This window comes from Podarcis raffonei, chromosome 4 (genome assembly GCF_027172205.1).
Source record: "Podarcis raffonei isolate rPodRaf1 chromosome 4, rPodRaf1.pri, whole genome shotgun sequence".
NCBI lineage: Eukaryota > Metazoa > Chordata > Lepidosauria > Squamata > Lacertidae > Podarcis > Podarcis raffonei.
The window spans coordinates 66,132,676-66,149,322 of NC_070605.1; the positions used below are offsets into that span (position 1 = coordinate 66,132,676).

The 16,647-nt window shown below is 40.2% G+C and overlaps 1 protein-coding gene across 4 annotated transcripts in view; it reads left to right on the forward strand.

The window, feature by feature from the left end:
- Nucleotides 1-16,647, forward strand: part of SH3KBP1 (SH3 domain containing kinase binding protein 1) — a 136,808-nt gene that overhangs the window by 69,846 nt on the left and 50,315 nt on the right. For 3 of the 4 annotated variants that reach the window (XM_053387111.1, XM_053387108.1, XM_053387112.1), the window contains exons 4-7: nucleotides 1,455-1,561; nucleotides 4,419-4,545; nucleotides 7,894-7,968; nucleotides 14,510-14,706. In XM_053387111.1, coding sequence (XP_053243086.1) covers nucleotides 1,455-1,561; nucleotides 4,419-4,545; nucleotides 7,894-7,968; nucleotides 14,510-14,706 — 506 coding nt within the window. The remainder of the gene's footprint in view (nucleotides 1-1,454; nucleotides 1,562-4,418; nucleotides 4,546-7,893; nucleotides 7,969-14,509; nucleotides 14,707-16,647) is intronic. The other variant, XM_053387110.1, reaches the window with a different exon arrangement.

Here is a 16,647-nt window from a genome sequence, read left to right on the forward strand (position 1 = left end):
AAAAAATACCCCTTTTGTATGGTAGGGTTACCTTTTGATTGTAGCAATTGTTCTGCTGCCATCAAAAGTAATAATAAGAATTTAACATGAGGAGTGCAATTGAGAGTTCTTCCTGGTGAGTGTTTTCTTCAGAATGGTTAGCGGTATAAACTGACATGCTGAGCTGACCTGTGCCGCTGCGTCAGTAACTGTTGTTAGCTTTTATTCAGAGAGCTCTTTCAGAAATGTCATAGGTTAGGCGGCAATTAGAGCCCCACATGCGTGTGACCTACACACTTCTAGCTGAGGAGGAACTTGCTCTATAATTCAACGAAAAATAATTTTGTTCATTAAGAGAATACCTAATTTGAATAGGAGGTTAAATAAAATAGAAGGTTAAATAAAAAGTTCATGTGTACTTGCAAGTGGCGTAGAGAAGCAGGCTATTTCGCATAATTGAATGGATGCTTTCATAAAACCTAGTAGTTAAAATGACATTTGTTTCTTTTACAAAAGTCAGTAACTTTTTTAGAGTTGAAAATCTTGGGCAAGGAGGCAGTAGAGTATAGCTTTCTTAGTGAAATTAAGATAACCACAGCCCTCTTCAGAAATTCCAAAAAGGAAAAGTAGACACATGAAAATGAGTGTAGAATGTACTGTAGAGATGAGTGTGTCAGCTCTGCCTGCACTCTGTCACCTTCCAAATCATAGAAGGCAACAGTCTTCAGCTTGGAACCATTTGTAGGTTTTTGCTCCACATTGCATTTAGTCACATTCTGTAAGTTGGAGGGAGATGGCGCTATGGTCGCTTAGAGCAACCTCCCCCTCCACCTGCTGAAGTTGTGGTGGACCTTAGTTTCTCAAATTTCAGCTGCACCCTGTGGGACATCAAAATTTGGTCCCTCTCGCCTTCAATTCAACACGGTAGTTACAGCGTCGCCTGCAGAGTCCCTAAGGCTCCATGCCCAGTGCGACTGAAACAATCTCGCTTCCCTAAACCCACCTCCGCTGCAGTCTCCTCTGCTGTGGGCACACCCTGCTGCCATCACGCCACTGTCTTCTGCCACAGGCATACCCACTACCTTCTATGGCAGAGCGTACCTTCAGCAAAAGTGGAGGAGGTGGGGCAGAGGGGAGGGGAGGATGCACCTATGTGGGAAACAAGGGTGGTGAGCAGCATACTCCTTCACCCCAAATCTGCCTTAGACGACCTCCCCACCTTGCCTCATGGGAGGTCTAGCTGTGACTAGGACACTCCTCTCTCTACCCCATCCTCACCCGTCTCCTTTTTCCCTGAAGTTTGTGAAGCTCATACTTAGTAAACATACTGCATTTGTTGTTGCTGTAGTGCTCTAGGTTTCCTGTAATTTTCAGACGTGTGTTGAGAAAGGGCAGCATAGCTAACTACTTTGTAGTGCAGTTGATAGTTCAAGCACAAATGTTATAATTAATAATGTTTTTAACTTTTTATGTAGGTGATCGAAATAGGCGGAGAAGATGTCAGGTGGCTTTCAGTTATATGCCTCAGAATGAAGATGAACTAGAGTTGAAAGTTGGAGATATCATAGAGGTGGTTGGAGAAGTAAGTAGCACTCATATGCTTAGAAAAGTACTCCATTGTTGGTTCAGTGGATGTATGTGTTCTTATTTTGTATTTTTATGTCGTGAACTGCTGTGATCTTCCGATGAAGGGGAGTATACAAATTTAAATAATATTAATATAGACAATCCAAGGAAGATTCAGTAACAGTGTCTGTAACAGTTTTCTTGTAACAGTGACAAGAACGTCAGCATACATGTAGGACGTTTTATGTGGCCTGTGGGATTCTTTGCTATCTAAGAGGGGAGTGGTTGGACAGAATATATTGTGCATAAAATCCCAAATAACTCTGTGATACCATATCCCTATGAAAAATATGTGATTGTGGTACTTAAAAAGCAGCAAACCATTTTAAATGTGTTCAGCTGAATAAAAAATAGCACGCATGATAAAATCAGTAGAAGTTAAACCAAGAAATCTTTGGCTCAGTACATGAATCCTCAATTTTTATTTTGTTCCTATGAAGGCAAGCATTACTTCAGTGCTTGATGTTGGAACAATACCCTATGCTAGATTGCTAATATCATGATGGATGTTTACTATGTATGCGTACGGGAGATAGGCTGTTTCATGAATAATGCATTTTCATTTGTAACCTTTTATTGGCTTAAATTAATAGCACCATTTCATACAATATGGCGCAAGACTGGCTCAATTTGGGATTGCTAAATTTCAGAGTCAGCGTTGTGTACAGTTTACAGTGCATTATAACCTCTATCCTTGTGTCTTGTCGCACTTCACAGTTTGTTTACATGTCTTACCTATATTCATTTCTTATTCGTATTAATACAGCACCTTCAAAATGCACTGCGCTTTGAATAATAACAAGCAAAAAAAATCAACAACCTTAAAATTTGCGTGGGGGGAAAGATAGGGAGGGAGGTGCAGGTAACTGGAAGAATATGCTTTTGGTTCAGTTATAGTTACTTAGGCTTGGTTTCAGTAGGGAATCAGGACTTAAAGGGTTTTGAGGAGGATTAAAAAGAAAGATGTGGCATCACATAGGTTTACTTGGAAGGAGTTGCATGTATAAGCAACAGTGGAGGAATCTTTGATGGGCTGACTGAGAGGGGTGGTTGTGAAACCAGGGGTTAGCAAACTTTTTCAGCAGGGGGCCGGTCCACTGTCCCTCAGACCATGTGGGGGGCCGGACTATATTTTGATAAAGAAATATGAACAAATTCCTATGCCCCAGAAGTAACCCAGAGATGCATTCTAAATAAAAGCATACATTCTACTCATGTAAAAACACCAGGCAGACCCCAGAAATAACCCAGAGATGCATTTTAAATAAAAGGACACATTCTACTTGTGTAAAAACACGCTGATTCCTGGACCAACTGTGGGCCGGATTGAGAAGGCAATTGGGCTGGATCTGGCCCCCAGGCCTTAGTTTGCCTACTCCTGAACTAGACCAACTTTCGCTTTCAGCTTGGTGTACATTTCAGTTTGTGTGTGTGTGTGTGTGGGACTCAGGTGATTTGTGGGTTCCAGGAGAAGACCTCAAGTACGCGATGCACCCACAGGCATCATGTTGCTGAACTCTGATCTATTTTCTCTTTCCCACCCCTTCCCCTATTGCTCAGTTTCTTACAAAAACAAACAAGCGGTATTTCCAAAATCTAGTATTTCTTCAAAATAATTGCACTACAGAAGTATTCTTTGTTTATATATATTTCTCTCTCTCTCTCTCTCTCTCTCTCTCTCTCTCTCTCTCTCTCTGTGTGTGTGTGTGTGTCTATATATCTCCAGCTTTAGTCACCTACCTGTTTGGAAATTTTTGCAACAATGTAGTCTGTTTTGAATCAATAGGCTTATTTATTTTTTCAATTATTTTAAAAAATGATTACACAGCCATTTCCAAACTGAACTGACTTTTTATTTTCTTTTTAAACCTGTATCAAACTGAAAATACTCAGTAAAACAAAGTGTTGTAACATTTTCAGTAAGCTTTTTTAACTTAGTTTTGTACAGTCGCTTCCCAAATAATTGTGTTTTTTTTATTTAAAAAATCATTTCTTTTTGCTAGAAAGAAGGGTTTGGGACCCATGTTAGAGACTAATCTTTTGCATACAGAAACTGTCCTCTTCTGTCACTTTTCTGTGGATGGACAATGTCTGATGGATGGAAATTATTAAAATGTCAAGAATATCCTTAGCTGATCTAAAGAATGAGTCATTCCTTGCTGTCACATTATAACCCAAGGGCATTTGGTATTTAGGGACTGTCATTTCCTAGCAGGAAGCTGCTGCTCCATGTGGAATAGTTTTGCATAGGAGGAACTAAATCATTTTATGTGACATATTTATTTTTAATGCTGTTAGGCTAGTAAATAATTCATTCAGGGCTTTCCAATAGAAATAACTTCTGTATTGTGTTGACATATTCCTTGTCTTCAATTCAGAGTACTCAAGTCTGGTAGCATCATTCATATAACAAAAATGATAACATCAAGAATTATTGTCCACAGTAGTATAAATGAAATAACATGGCCATTTTTTACTCTTTCTGTTGAAATATTGATTCAATTTCCATTTCAGCCCAGAAGCAGTTGAGCTCATTTGGAAATTAAACTAATCATAACAAATGCAAGAATTTTGTGGTGCGGTTACTATGGAATTAATTGCTAGTTGTTACCTTATTATATAGTACTTCTAATTTGTGGTGTGCTTTATTGTGTTTGTCCCCTCACAACAACCCTGTGAGATAGGTCACTGTTGTCAGTTCAAGTTTTATATATTATCAAAACCAATGAAAGATTTACTCAAATTATTCCAAATTGTCCTATGTAGATGTAAACTTGCAAATGTCAGTATGTATGTCTTCTTTCTTGGCTCAGGTGGAAGAGGGTTGGTGGGAAGGAGTTCTCAATGGGAAGACTGGCATGTTTCCTTCCAACTTCATAAAGGAGCTTTCTGATTCTGACGATACTGGAACTGTCCAACAGGAGCAGCTAATAAAACCAAGTAAGGATACAAATGTTAACTGACCCTTCTTTGTGTTAGCTTTGGTTACTGTTGTTTTTTTACTGCCGTGGTGGTATTTCCAGGTATTCCTGCTTCTGAACATCTACTGCCATATGTTAATCTGGAGCGATCTAGCTGGGAGAAGTTGTTGTGAATTGTCCAGGGTGGTACAGATGCAGTCCTTACTGCAGTTTTGCAATTGGGAGTGGGCTGCAAAATTACATGCTCCTTCCCTTCCCTTCTTCACAAAGTACCCTGCCCTTCTCACCTATGATTTAGCATTATGCCTCTCCACTGGAACCTCCTAAATGCAAATTCAGAAAATTCATTTTTAAAGTGGAGAAGGAGGAAAATAAATGATCCTGTGGTTTGCTCCCAATCACTGGGCTTTCTGTTTGGGGAGTGTGATGCTTGGCAGTGGGTCTGTGGGTCTGCTTTTCTTTTTGGAATTTTAAAACCTATTTCACCTATTCCCTAGATCAAAAATCAAACTTCCATTATGTGAGGACTTCTTGTTCTTTCTGTAAAGATCACTATCTTTGGGGAATGATAAATACTGGTGGAGAATTGCCAAAAGACCTATACAAATTATTTTAGCAAAATTAATTGTTTTGGACCTCAGCAGTGTTCCTTGGGGACTTGCACAGGGCTTCCCTCACATCTGTCTCTGGAAGAATACAGTAGAAGGCTCTTTTTGAGCCTATTATTCTTAGTGGTCTGCTTATCTGTTGGCATCAATACAACTATAAATGCCAAGTGTATTTGGGAAGTTTTATGCTATCTGCTGCCTCCCTCAGTTTGCTTCTTTATAAACAGAGCAAATGATTAATTCATACGGTTTGCTGTATGTAACCCTGTTAAAATAATTTTAGGTATTTTATATTGCACTTGAATTTTCTTGCAGCTCTAAGGATTTGTGTGCTTGCAGACCACTTCTGTCATAAATTACAATATCGAATGACATGTGGATGTGTGTGTGTGTGTGTGTGTGTGTGTGTGGTGCTTCCCTAGTAACATGCTTTTCAGCCTCTTCCTTAGTAACATGCCTTTCAACATCTTAGGTGTTATCATTTATCAGTTTTGTTCAGAAGAGAAGTATAGTGCTCTTTTTTGAGGGGAGGGGTTATGGTTTTATCCTATTTTTAACAGAATAGATATAAATCATTTTATATCAATGCTTAGATGGTCTTATAAGTATCACTGCTCTTTGTCCCTCCTCCTTCAGTGTAACAACTAATAACAGCATTCCATGTCCTGGCATCATAATATTGTGACTTACGACCTCACTCTATAATTCATAACATCGGGACATGGGTAAGTTGTTGTAGGTGATACAAGTAGGGGAAAGGAGGGGCTATGAATGTGGCTGCTGCTTTCATCAGCAGGTCTTATGTACATCTAGTCCAAGCCTAAGGTAGCAACTTCCGTGTTATGTTTAATACAGCTCAGACAGATAAATGGGCCCTGCTTACTTCCTTGTCTGTTAAGGATGTGCTATACTGTCGCCATACTTGTCTGTACAGCACAATGGATCCCTAGTTTGTTTGATGTCAGTGGCAGATTCTGTGTGCCTGACATACACTGACTCTCAACTTCTCCCCTTAGTTCCCAGTCACATGGTTGTTGTTTTTAATCATCCAGGAACTTAATGATCTTAACATTTCAGATATTCAGAGCACCTCTGAATATTGTAGTGTTTACAACAATCCTGCAATTTAAGTCAGTATTATTGTCCCTCATATCGAATAAGGGAGGACTGAAATCAAGAGAGAGTGGCTTGCCTGCTACTACATAGTGAGTTTGTGTCAGAGTCATGATTCAAACTAGAGACTCCCTGATTCGTAGCATCGTCTCCTAGCCACTATGCTGCACCAACTCTGCACTTCTCCTGAACTTCAGTAAGTGAAAGGTCATGCTTGTGCACCTAGCAGATCTAAAGGCAGATGACTCATAATAATAATAATAATAATAATAATAATAATAATAATAACTGTTATTTATACCCCGCCCTCCCCAGCCAAGGCCAGGCTCAGGGCGGCTAACAACCAGAAATAAAAACAAGTTGAATGAATACAACTTAAAAACAAGATTGAAATACAACATTAAAACATTAAGATGCAGCCTCTTCACAGGAGGAGAAAGGAAAAAGAAAGAGGGGGAGGGAATCAAACTGATTCTAAGCCAAAGGCCAGGTGGAACAACTCTGTCTTACGGGCCCTGCAGAAAGAAATCAGATCCTGCCGGGCCCTGGTCTCATGAGACAGAGCGTTCCTCCAGGCCGGAGCCAGTGTTGAAAAGGCCCTGGCTCTGGTTGAGGCTAATCTAACCTCCTTAGGGCCTGGGACCTCTAGGGTGTTGCTATTTATGGACCTTAAGGTCCTCCGTGGGGCATACCAGGAGAGACGGTCCCATAGGTGCAAGGGTCCTAGGCTGAATCCACACAGCACCTGCACCGCTCATTCTGCACTCTTGGCATTTAGAAGGCCATCACGGAGGGTAGATAGAGGAACCCAGAAAAGGTGGAAAGAGAAAGCATTCAAGAGGGGACCCCCACAAAAAATTCAGGCCACCTTAGCCTTTGAAGCAGAATGTAAATATCCATGTATAATAAACGAGCGCCTGATTTTCAACAAATAATTTGACTTGGTTTGATGCAGTATATGATTAATTATCTTTTTTCTTTCATTTTCTTCTTGTATACTGTTAATACAATAATTGCTCTTTTCCCATTTTTAAAATTTTCTGTAATTTGCCTTATTATATTTCAGTATTGTAAAGTGAAAAACGTAATAAGCATTTCAATTATTAGCCCATGTTTGCAATTTTCAACAAGCACTGTTTCTGCAGCACTGCACTCTTTTAATAGTATAAGCTTGTTCGGTGGTTAAAGAAACATTATTCTAGTGAATGATTGGAGTTAATTTGGTTTAAATTGTTTGTTATGGTAGAATAAAAAATGAACACCTTTTTTTCCAGATGTCCCAGTATTTTGTGTCATTTCCAGGGAAGAAGTATGCATGCTCCAGTCTCTGCTTTCCTTTCTATTCACAATTCTACAGTTATCATTTTGCCTTGATTTGCTATAACAGATGTTGCACTGTAATGTCCATTTTATAATACAATCATTAGCAAACTTTTGTGCTCTTCCTGTTTGAAATGCATACAGTGGAAGTGTAGACTACCAAAAGCCTTTTCTTTTACTATTTAAAGTTCCATTGAAAAGCAAAAATTAAAAACAACTCCTCTCCTTTCTTTTGCCATTATTCGATTCTCCTATTCTCCCTCCCTTTTGTTTCTCCCTCCCCCCCTTTTTTTTTTGGCTTTCCTTTTCTTTCATTCTGCTGTCAGGAAAGTCTGCCTTTCAAGGGACAATTCTGTATAAAGTGGCACCAGCAAAGATTGACAGCTACAGACGCTATAACAGTGAGTTAATTAAAAGAAAAGAGGAAATGCTAAGCTAAGGCTGCTCCTTGATTGTGTACGAATTCATCTGCTAAAGAATAATGTCCATCCATTGCACTCAGTCTTGGCTTCTCTGTGAGCTGAAGTTGGTCTGGTTTGCTTCCCGTTGCACAGCACATACGTTCTCAGAATGTATACCAATATTTCTTTTCAGCATGCATGTGTGTGTACATGTATGTACAGTGTTGGGATACACCTAAAGCGCCATGAAACTTTCCTTGGTACTTAATTTCAATTTCTACCTTGTATAGCTGCTGATAGAGGCACATATCTTCAAAGGAGGAGTAGGTCAGTAGTAGAGCTTTGCACGCAGAACATCCTAGGATTCAATTTCCTGTGTCCTCAGTTGAAAGCATCTCAGGCTGCAGGGCTGGGAAAAACCTCTGGTTGAAACTGTGAGCAACCATTGCCCAATGGAGTAGACAGCACTAGTTTAGGTGGATCTGTTTTGACTCTCTGTAGGGGAGCGTTCAAATAAAAAGGCAAGCCATTTTTATGCATTGAAGAACCAGGATGGGGGAACCTGAAATACTGCTCAAGTTGATTTCTGACAATTGCCTGTCATCCAGTTGTTTTAAATTTTGACAGACGTACTTCCTGCCTCATTTCCTAACAATGGGCAGCTGTTATATTGCCAGGTCAAAAATTAGGAAACCAATAACAGAATATGGGCTTTCAACCGTTTTGGGACGATATGTCGCCCAGCTGTATTGCTTACTGCTTTGCTCCTGTAATCCCCTCCTCCAGACACTTTTACAAGTATGTATTTGTCATGTCAGGAAAGTGGCTGGTGCAGGGAACTGCAGGAGAAAAGCAGTGGGAAGAAGCAAGGTGAAGGACCCCTTCCCTCCCATTGCTGTACTGTAGCCATTCGACAGATTGGTCTCTGCGAAATGCGTAGTTCCAGCATTAGTCTGGCCTCTTGGTATTCTGCTTTTCATGCTGTCTCAGATTTCAGGTAAACATTGCCCTGAACACATGCTATGTTCTCTTTCCATTGAAGCTAATTGAATATCAAAAAGCTTTTCCCATTGTTAGACTGTAACTGCTGTGAAGTAAGCAATAGACATCTGTAAGTGCACAGAAAAATTAAAGCAAGTAAATAATGTAGAGGACAGGAATAGGAAATGAAATCTTACAATAATTCTTAGTTACAAAGATGGCAAAAGCATCCATGTTGATAGTTGCACCCATAGTGATAGACCTACAGCCGTGCTGAGGGCTCCAGCATTCATTTTGCACTGCTTAATGCATGTTGTTCCATGATGCAGGGGACTGCCCATTCCTCTTTATCCTGCATGATTTGTTGCCAAAGCCTAAGAAGTGAAGGTTTGTTTGTCTTATATGAGAATTGGTGTGCTATATATACCATATATACTAGAAAGGAATTGGCAAAAAACTTGGACAATAAAACTGCATTTGTTGAAAAAAATATATGCCTGAACGAAATATATGTTGTTGGCATCCGTCTGCCTCAGGAGACAATGGAGGAGTGCTCCTTCATGGTAAAGTCAAAGTTGGAGAGTCAAAGTTGGAAGGTTACAGCACCTGTTGTGGAGAGACATGTTTTATTGCAGGTGGGGCAGATGAAGGTTTCCTGTTTTGCTGCCACAGCTGCACCACAGCGTTTCTTCTCTGTGTACATGAATATTATTAGAAAATGTTTTTTGCATTCCACCAGGTTTCTGTTACACCTGCTATATCTGTACCTCTCCAGCTATCTCTACCTTTCTACTGGGCCCTGATTGTAGAACATGTAGCATTTCTGAGAAAGCTACCTTGGAAGTCCTGGCTTTAACCCCGTATCTAGCAACTTAAATTTGGCTTCCAGGCCTGCACAACTACTTTCCCCCAGGGGGCAGACTTTGATAATTTGGTGCCCCCCACAAAATATTTCTTACTGTCACAATAATTCCTTCCGGTACAGTTGCTTTTATGGATCTTCTCAGGAAGTACTCGTATAAATATAGTGTTTTTGTGGTTGTTGTTGTTAAGTGCCCCTCGGCTTGGCACTCTGGGCATAGGAACTGCCCACACCACCCTAATTCTGACGCTGCAGTCCCCCATATAATTTGTACCAACTCACACATCCCCAGCACTATCTACACAGCCTATCTAGATTATACGTCACATATTTTAACACTAGGCAGGTAATTTACTGCAGGTAAGCACACCCATCCCACACCCAGCTGTTTGTGTACATCAGGCTTCCTCAACCTCGGCCCTCCAGATGTTAATGGCCTACAACTCCCATGATCCCTAGCTAGCAGGACCAGTGGTCAGGGATGATGGGTATTGTAGTCTCAAAACATCCAGAGGGCTGAGGTTGAGGAAGCCTGGTGTACGTAATAATCAAATTTCCCATGACTGGGAGTCCTCTGCTCCCCAGAAGGGTATCCTCAGCAGGACACAGTACCTGTTCACTCTCCAAGGAATTGATCCCTTCAGGTGCATCATTTCCTTGTTTTTCAGAGTGATGCCTTTCTTACCTGAAAAGTTGTCACACTGAGACTGATGCATTTCTGTCACATCTCTGAAGGTCTTGCCCACCAATCAGTATCTTTTTCTCAGCTTCTGTACCCTAGATCACCTTAGGGGAACAAATTTAATTCCTGGGTTCCAGGAGGTCATTGCACCAAGCACACCTCCCCCCCCATAACTGCTGCCTAACAGGAAGATAGTTGTACACCTGTCACTCTACAATACCCTAGCTTTCTGTCTGCATATCTCATATTTATTGGCTTTCTTTACTTGGGAGCTTGTGATTTATTAGAGCTGGGGGATTGAGTTGAATAATGTGCTTGTTACACTTTGTCATCGAGGCCCTGAGACACTTTGTCAGCAAAGGTAGATAATGTTGGTTTGAACATGTAGACTAATCCTTTCTCTCTCACAGCAAGTAAGTTGCTTACACTTTTGTTGCTCTTTTTTTCACTCATTCCTTGTGTGTTCCTTATCTTGCAGATAAAACTTTAGGGAAGAGAAAATAGGTAGTGATGGAGCAAATAGTTTGCATGCAAATGTTCCCAGATTCAGTCTCTGAAATTACCTGCTAAAAGGATCAGGTAGCAGGTGATGCCATAGATTCCTCTTTGAGATCTTGTAGAACTATCAGTTAGAGAAGATAGCACTGGATTGGTGGTCTGCATAAAACATAAATATGCAGTAAAGAGGAAAGAAGTAAAATTCACTGTTTCCTTTCTCACGCTTCCCTTCTCCCTTTAGGAGTGATACCCCAAGACAATGCCTATTTGTATCTTAGCTTTATAACTTTTCCTCCTTGGCTGCTAGGATCAGATTAGACAGAAATAGTTGCCTGGCTCAGATGTTTGCCTTTCATAAGTCATAGTCATGATTAACCACAGTTCTGACTCCAGATGACGTGGAAAGCTGTGCTTCAACATAATGAATGTGGAAGATTCTAAATTCCCAGCTATGAAGGAGGACACTCGCTTTCTCCCATTCTTCTTGTTCCAAGAAACTGGTTTAACATGTTGTGCTAACATGGCTAGAGTGTGACACAGGTAAACCAGTGTTGTCTAAGTTAGCCAGTACAAAAACTGAATATTTGTTAGTGACAAGCAACCTTTAGGAGCAAAATAGAATGATCAGATACATCTTGAGTTTGCTTGCACAGAGGAAAAGTTGGCATGCAACCATAGCAATAAAATATCCATTCTCTCTGAAGATACTGAGTGCTTTGAAGGAGAAACAAGTTTACCCTCTAATATAAACAGAATAGCCTTTCTCAATGAGGATATTAGAGTAAAACAAGTTGTCTGTCTTTGATTTATTTTATTCCTGCACAGGGGTGTGGATATGTGCCTTTGAAACAAGATTGTCTCAGCTAGAGAGGAATGTAATTAAATGTTTTGGCAGTGATCAGGTTACACAGAGTATTTGATTGCATATTTGATTAAGTACTATTTAGCTTTCTTTTTCTTCCTTAAATAATATATCATTTTGATTGCGTAACTGGCTTGATGTGAGTCATACACTTAAAAGGTCACATATATATGGATTGACTACAAGTATCATCTGAATAAGATTGGTATGGTAAGAACCTCGGCATTCAATTAATTTTCTCATCTCCCCTCTCCCCCTCAATTTTCATTACACAAGTGTTCTGAATTAATTTCTTGGATCTTCTTCTGGATCCAGTAGCAGCAGTAAGTACAAGCAGTATGAAGTCAGGTAATCCTGATGATGCTCAGTGTGAAAAAACTTCACCTGTGTACACCCATTTGTTCTAGCCAGGTGGCCCTGAGACTCTGCACCAGATGGTTCTTAGAGCTGACATGGCCACCAAAGGCTGGGGGCTTTTGTTGTGGTCATACCTTAATTATAGAGTGTCCTGTTCAAGCATATTCACCTTGTGTCTGCCATACTACCCTTAAGGCAGCAGATGAAAACTGCCCTATTCTCCCCAGCTTTTGATAGGATATATAGTGATGTGGTTGTAACCTGTTTACAGTTGCTGGTGTGTGTGTGCGCGTGTATATATATCATACCACTGTGTGATAAAATAAAAGTGTTGTGAACAATGTTAAAACATAAAGCACCATTTAAAAAATAAAAATAAAGATAGTCATTAAGGTGACTGACCAATCAAAAATAAAAATTAAATAGCTTCAAAATCCTGTCGGCATGATTTTGAAAGTCAAAAGCAAGGATGTCTGACAATTTGCTGCTTGATTTGTGTGCCATAGCATGGGACCAACAACACAATATTCTGGACTTCTAGTTGAGGCCACTTGGGCATGTGTAACATTAGAGACAAGCTGTACTGTTTTACATTCCTCTAACTTTGTGTCTAGCAGGGACGTGGGTGGCGCTGTGGTCTAAACCATAGAGCCTAGGGCTTGCCAATCAGAAGGTCGGCGGTTCGGATCCCTGTGACAGGGTGAGCTCCCGTTGCTCGGTCCCTGCTCCTGCCAACCTAGCGGTTTGAAAGCATGTCAAAGTGCAAGTAGATAAATAGGTACTGCTCCGGCAGGAAGGTAAACAGCGTTTCCGTGCGCTGCTCTGGTTCGCCAGAAGCGGCTTAGTCAGGCTGGCTACATGACCCAGAAGCTGTATGCCGGCTCCCTCGGCCAATAAAGCGAGATGAGCGCTGCAACCCCAGTCGTCCACGACTGGACCTAATGCTCAGGGGTACCTTTACCTTTACCTTTATCTTTGTGTCTCACAGTGCAATCCTAACCACGTCTACTCAGAAGTAAGTCCTGTTGAATTCAGTGGGGCTTACTCCCAGGAAAGTGGGGTTAGGATTGCAGCCTAAGGCATCTTGAAGACCACTGTTGGAAAAGCAGATAGGAAATACCGCTTATTTGTCAAAGGCCTCTCCCCGCTTTATCCAAGGGAAGAGAAGAGCTCCTTTCATTTTGCTTTTTTTACCGATTCAGTAAACCCACCTTATCACACACACTTGCTTCATCACTTAATTGCCTAACAGCTTCATCTGGCTTTACATAAATCATAATATTATGATGCCTTCCATATCAAGTTACAAAAGGAATTAATTGAGAACATTTTAAATGCAATCTTTTCTGGCTGCTAGATATCTTTCACATCCTTGCATGAAGCTATCCTGGCAATGGCCAGAAGGGACAAGTTGCGCTCAGTAAATACATCACACACTGTTTTTAAATACCAGTTTAAGTGGCCAAGAAGCCATGAAACTGAACCAACACTGCTAGGTTATGGAACCATTTAGATAAATTATGTAACCGCTGCATCAGACAGAATTTTGGAAGTCTCTTTTCAGGCATGCAAATCTCATTGGACCTGTCATTGAAAAGCTGCAAATTATTCCAGCAGGGCTCCAATTTCAGCTATCAGAAATGCTGGTGGTATTCCAACTGGGAGTACCTAAGAACTTAATTTTGCACTTGGTCAAGATCAAAAACAGCAAAGAATCCTTGTATTTCAGCATTGCAACAGATGTGGAAGTATAGTTTAAATTTGGATTTGTTTATTTTTAAATGGTGGATACCTGTTTATCCTCATATGTTCTCCATAATGCTAATAACCAGTGCTTTATTTCTAAAAAAATGTTTAGGGGTGCTCACATTTTCCTACTCATATTGAAATACTGCCCCTCAATCAAACTTAGATTCACAAAATGTTTAGGGGTATGCGTACCCCTGCATCCCCCCAGAAAAAAGCACTGCTAATAACCTTAATAAACCAGATGCTTGTTCTACAGTCAGTTTTACTGCTACAATAAGATTTTTCTAATTCCTAATATAGGAAATTAGAATCATAGAACTAAAGAGTTGGAAGGCACCACGAGGATCAGCTAATCCAATCCTTCAGATGCAGGAATCTCAACTAAAGCATTCATGACAGATGGCCATCCAACCACTGCTTAAAAACCTCCAAGGATGGAAGCCCGTTCCACTGTATAGGCTTATCTGCTGCTGCATGAGTGTTGCTTTGCTTACCTTCACTTTTTTAAAATCTTAAGCACAATTTTCGTTTTTGACTTTCCCTCTTGTAGGTCTGAGAGATGCTACCGGCTCAGAAAGTGATGGTGGTGATTCAAGCAGCACAAAATCAGAAGGAGCTAATGGAGCAGCAACAATCCAACCCAAAAAGGTCAAAGGGGTTGGCTTTGGAGACATTTTTAAGGACAAACCTATAAAGCTACGTCCAAGGTCAATAGAAGTAGATAATGACTTTCTTCCAGTTGACAAGGTACAGTTTCTAACTTAATTCTTATGTGTCGACCTGCTTGGTTTCCCCTCCCAAGTTTGCCTGTTGGGTTTGTCCTCTGCTCTGCCAAGGTCAAGAAAATGAACATTGGTTAACTGATGTGATCAATGTCATTGCCTATAAGAAAGATACATCACACCAGTGATTCATTCATTCATGCACGCCTGGCCTCATTAACTATAGCTGAGAGAACAAGCTTTCAATATCTACTTTAAGATTATACTAATATTATTATGGGATATGGTAATTCTGTTCAGTTACACTGTCTCCAATGTGGTTTTGTACATTTTTTCCCACCAAGCTGCAGCTATGGTTGGTTCCATAAATGAGTACCAGTGATTGGTGGGCCTGAGAAATCTTTCCTTCCAAAGTGTATTCTATAAACTTATCATTGCTCTGGACGTTCCACGTTATGGTACATATAATGCAATATGAACAGGTTGTGCTGCTTAATCTTACCATAGTTCTCTATTATGTAAAGTGAAATTTGTAAAGTGGTTCTTTATTTAACCAATTTTAAGGTTCTGCTACTTACGTACAAAGCCCTAAATAACTGTACCCAGCCAGGGCTCTACAGTCAGCTGATGAAACATGGTTAGTTTTGCCACAGCCTGATAATTTTTTATTTAGGCAAGCATTTCCCTGAACTGAATTTCTGATTTTATTAACTGACTTTTTCATTTTAAAATGGTTTTAATTGCCATGCTTTTTAATCACTTGTTTTAGTGTATATTTTAATCAAGGATGTTCTGGTATTGAGTGGAATCATTATTGTTTAACCATGTATTGATTTATAGTTGTAAAATACTTAGAAGCCATTTTGGCATGTAGGTGGTATATAAATTGATAATTGATTATTTCATAATAGTATGGTAGTTTTGCATTGGCAACTAGATGATCAGTCTGAGCGACTCTTCAGGTCATTGATGTTTTAACTACATAGTTATGTGGAAGTGCTGGTTTCAATCTAAGGATTAACTAACACTAGCTAAATGGTCTCGCTCTTAAAAAAAGAAAGAAAGAAATACAATTATCCTGCCTGAGAGTCCTACACTTCAATTGATAGGCTTGTGGGTAGAGTGTACTTAATCCATTTGCTATGTGGGAATAAGATTAAAAGCATGCTGATGAGTGTGTGTGTGTGTGTGTGTGTGTGTGTGTGTTTTAAAGAAATAACTCTGTAGGTGTGCTAAAAATCTATTTATAAGGTTTACATATGTGTGTATGTAGTCTGGTCAGTTTCTGAATGAGCCAACTTCACATTGTGGGTTTTGATACTAGCTTGTTTCACTCAGAAGAATTTGTTTTAAATCACTGTCTGAGGTTGCTAAAAAAACAGTGAGCCTTGATTGTTTGAAACCAAAACTAATACAGTGGTACCTCGGGTTACATACGCTTCAGGTTACAGACTCCGCTAACCCAGAAATAGTGCTTCAGGTTAAGAACTTTGCTTCAGGATGAGAACAGAAATCAGGCTCCGGCAGCGCGGCGGCAGCAGCAGGAGGCCCCATTAGCTAAAGTGGTGCTTCAGGTTAAGAACAGTTTCAAGTTAAGTACGGACCTCCGGAACGAATTAAGTACTTAACCTGAGGTACCACTGTACTGCAGACGTCCTTCTCCTGGGCTCACAGGAAGGTGGGATCTCTTGACCTGTGGCCTTACTCATGCTCATTGCAACTTAAGCATGTTCCACTAAACTATTGTTTAGTGTGACATGTGAGACCAACCATTTTGTTACATAATCTATTTTCATTCTTAGCCAACTTCACTTTCATTTTATCTGGATATAACTTTAATCTGTTCCTTTGACCACAGCCTCCAATAGGTGGTTTAATATACTCTCAAGCCCCCTACCACATGATTGTGCTCCATTCCTCCCATCCAACAGCCAATATTAGCCAATATTTGTAAAAATTGAAACTC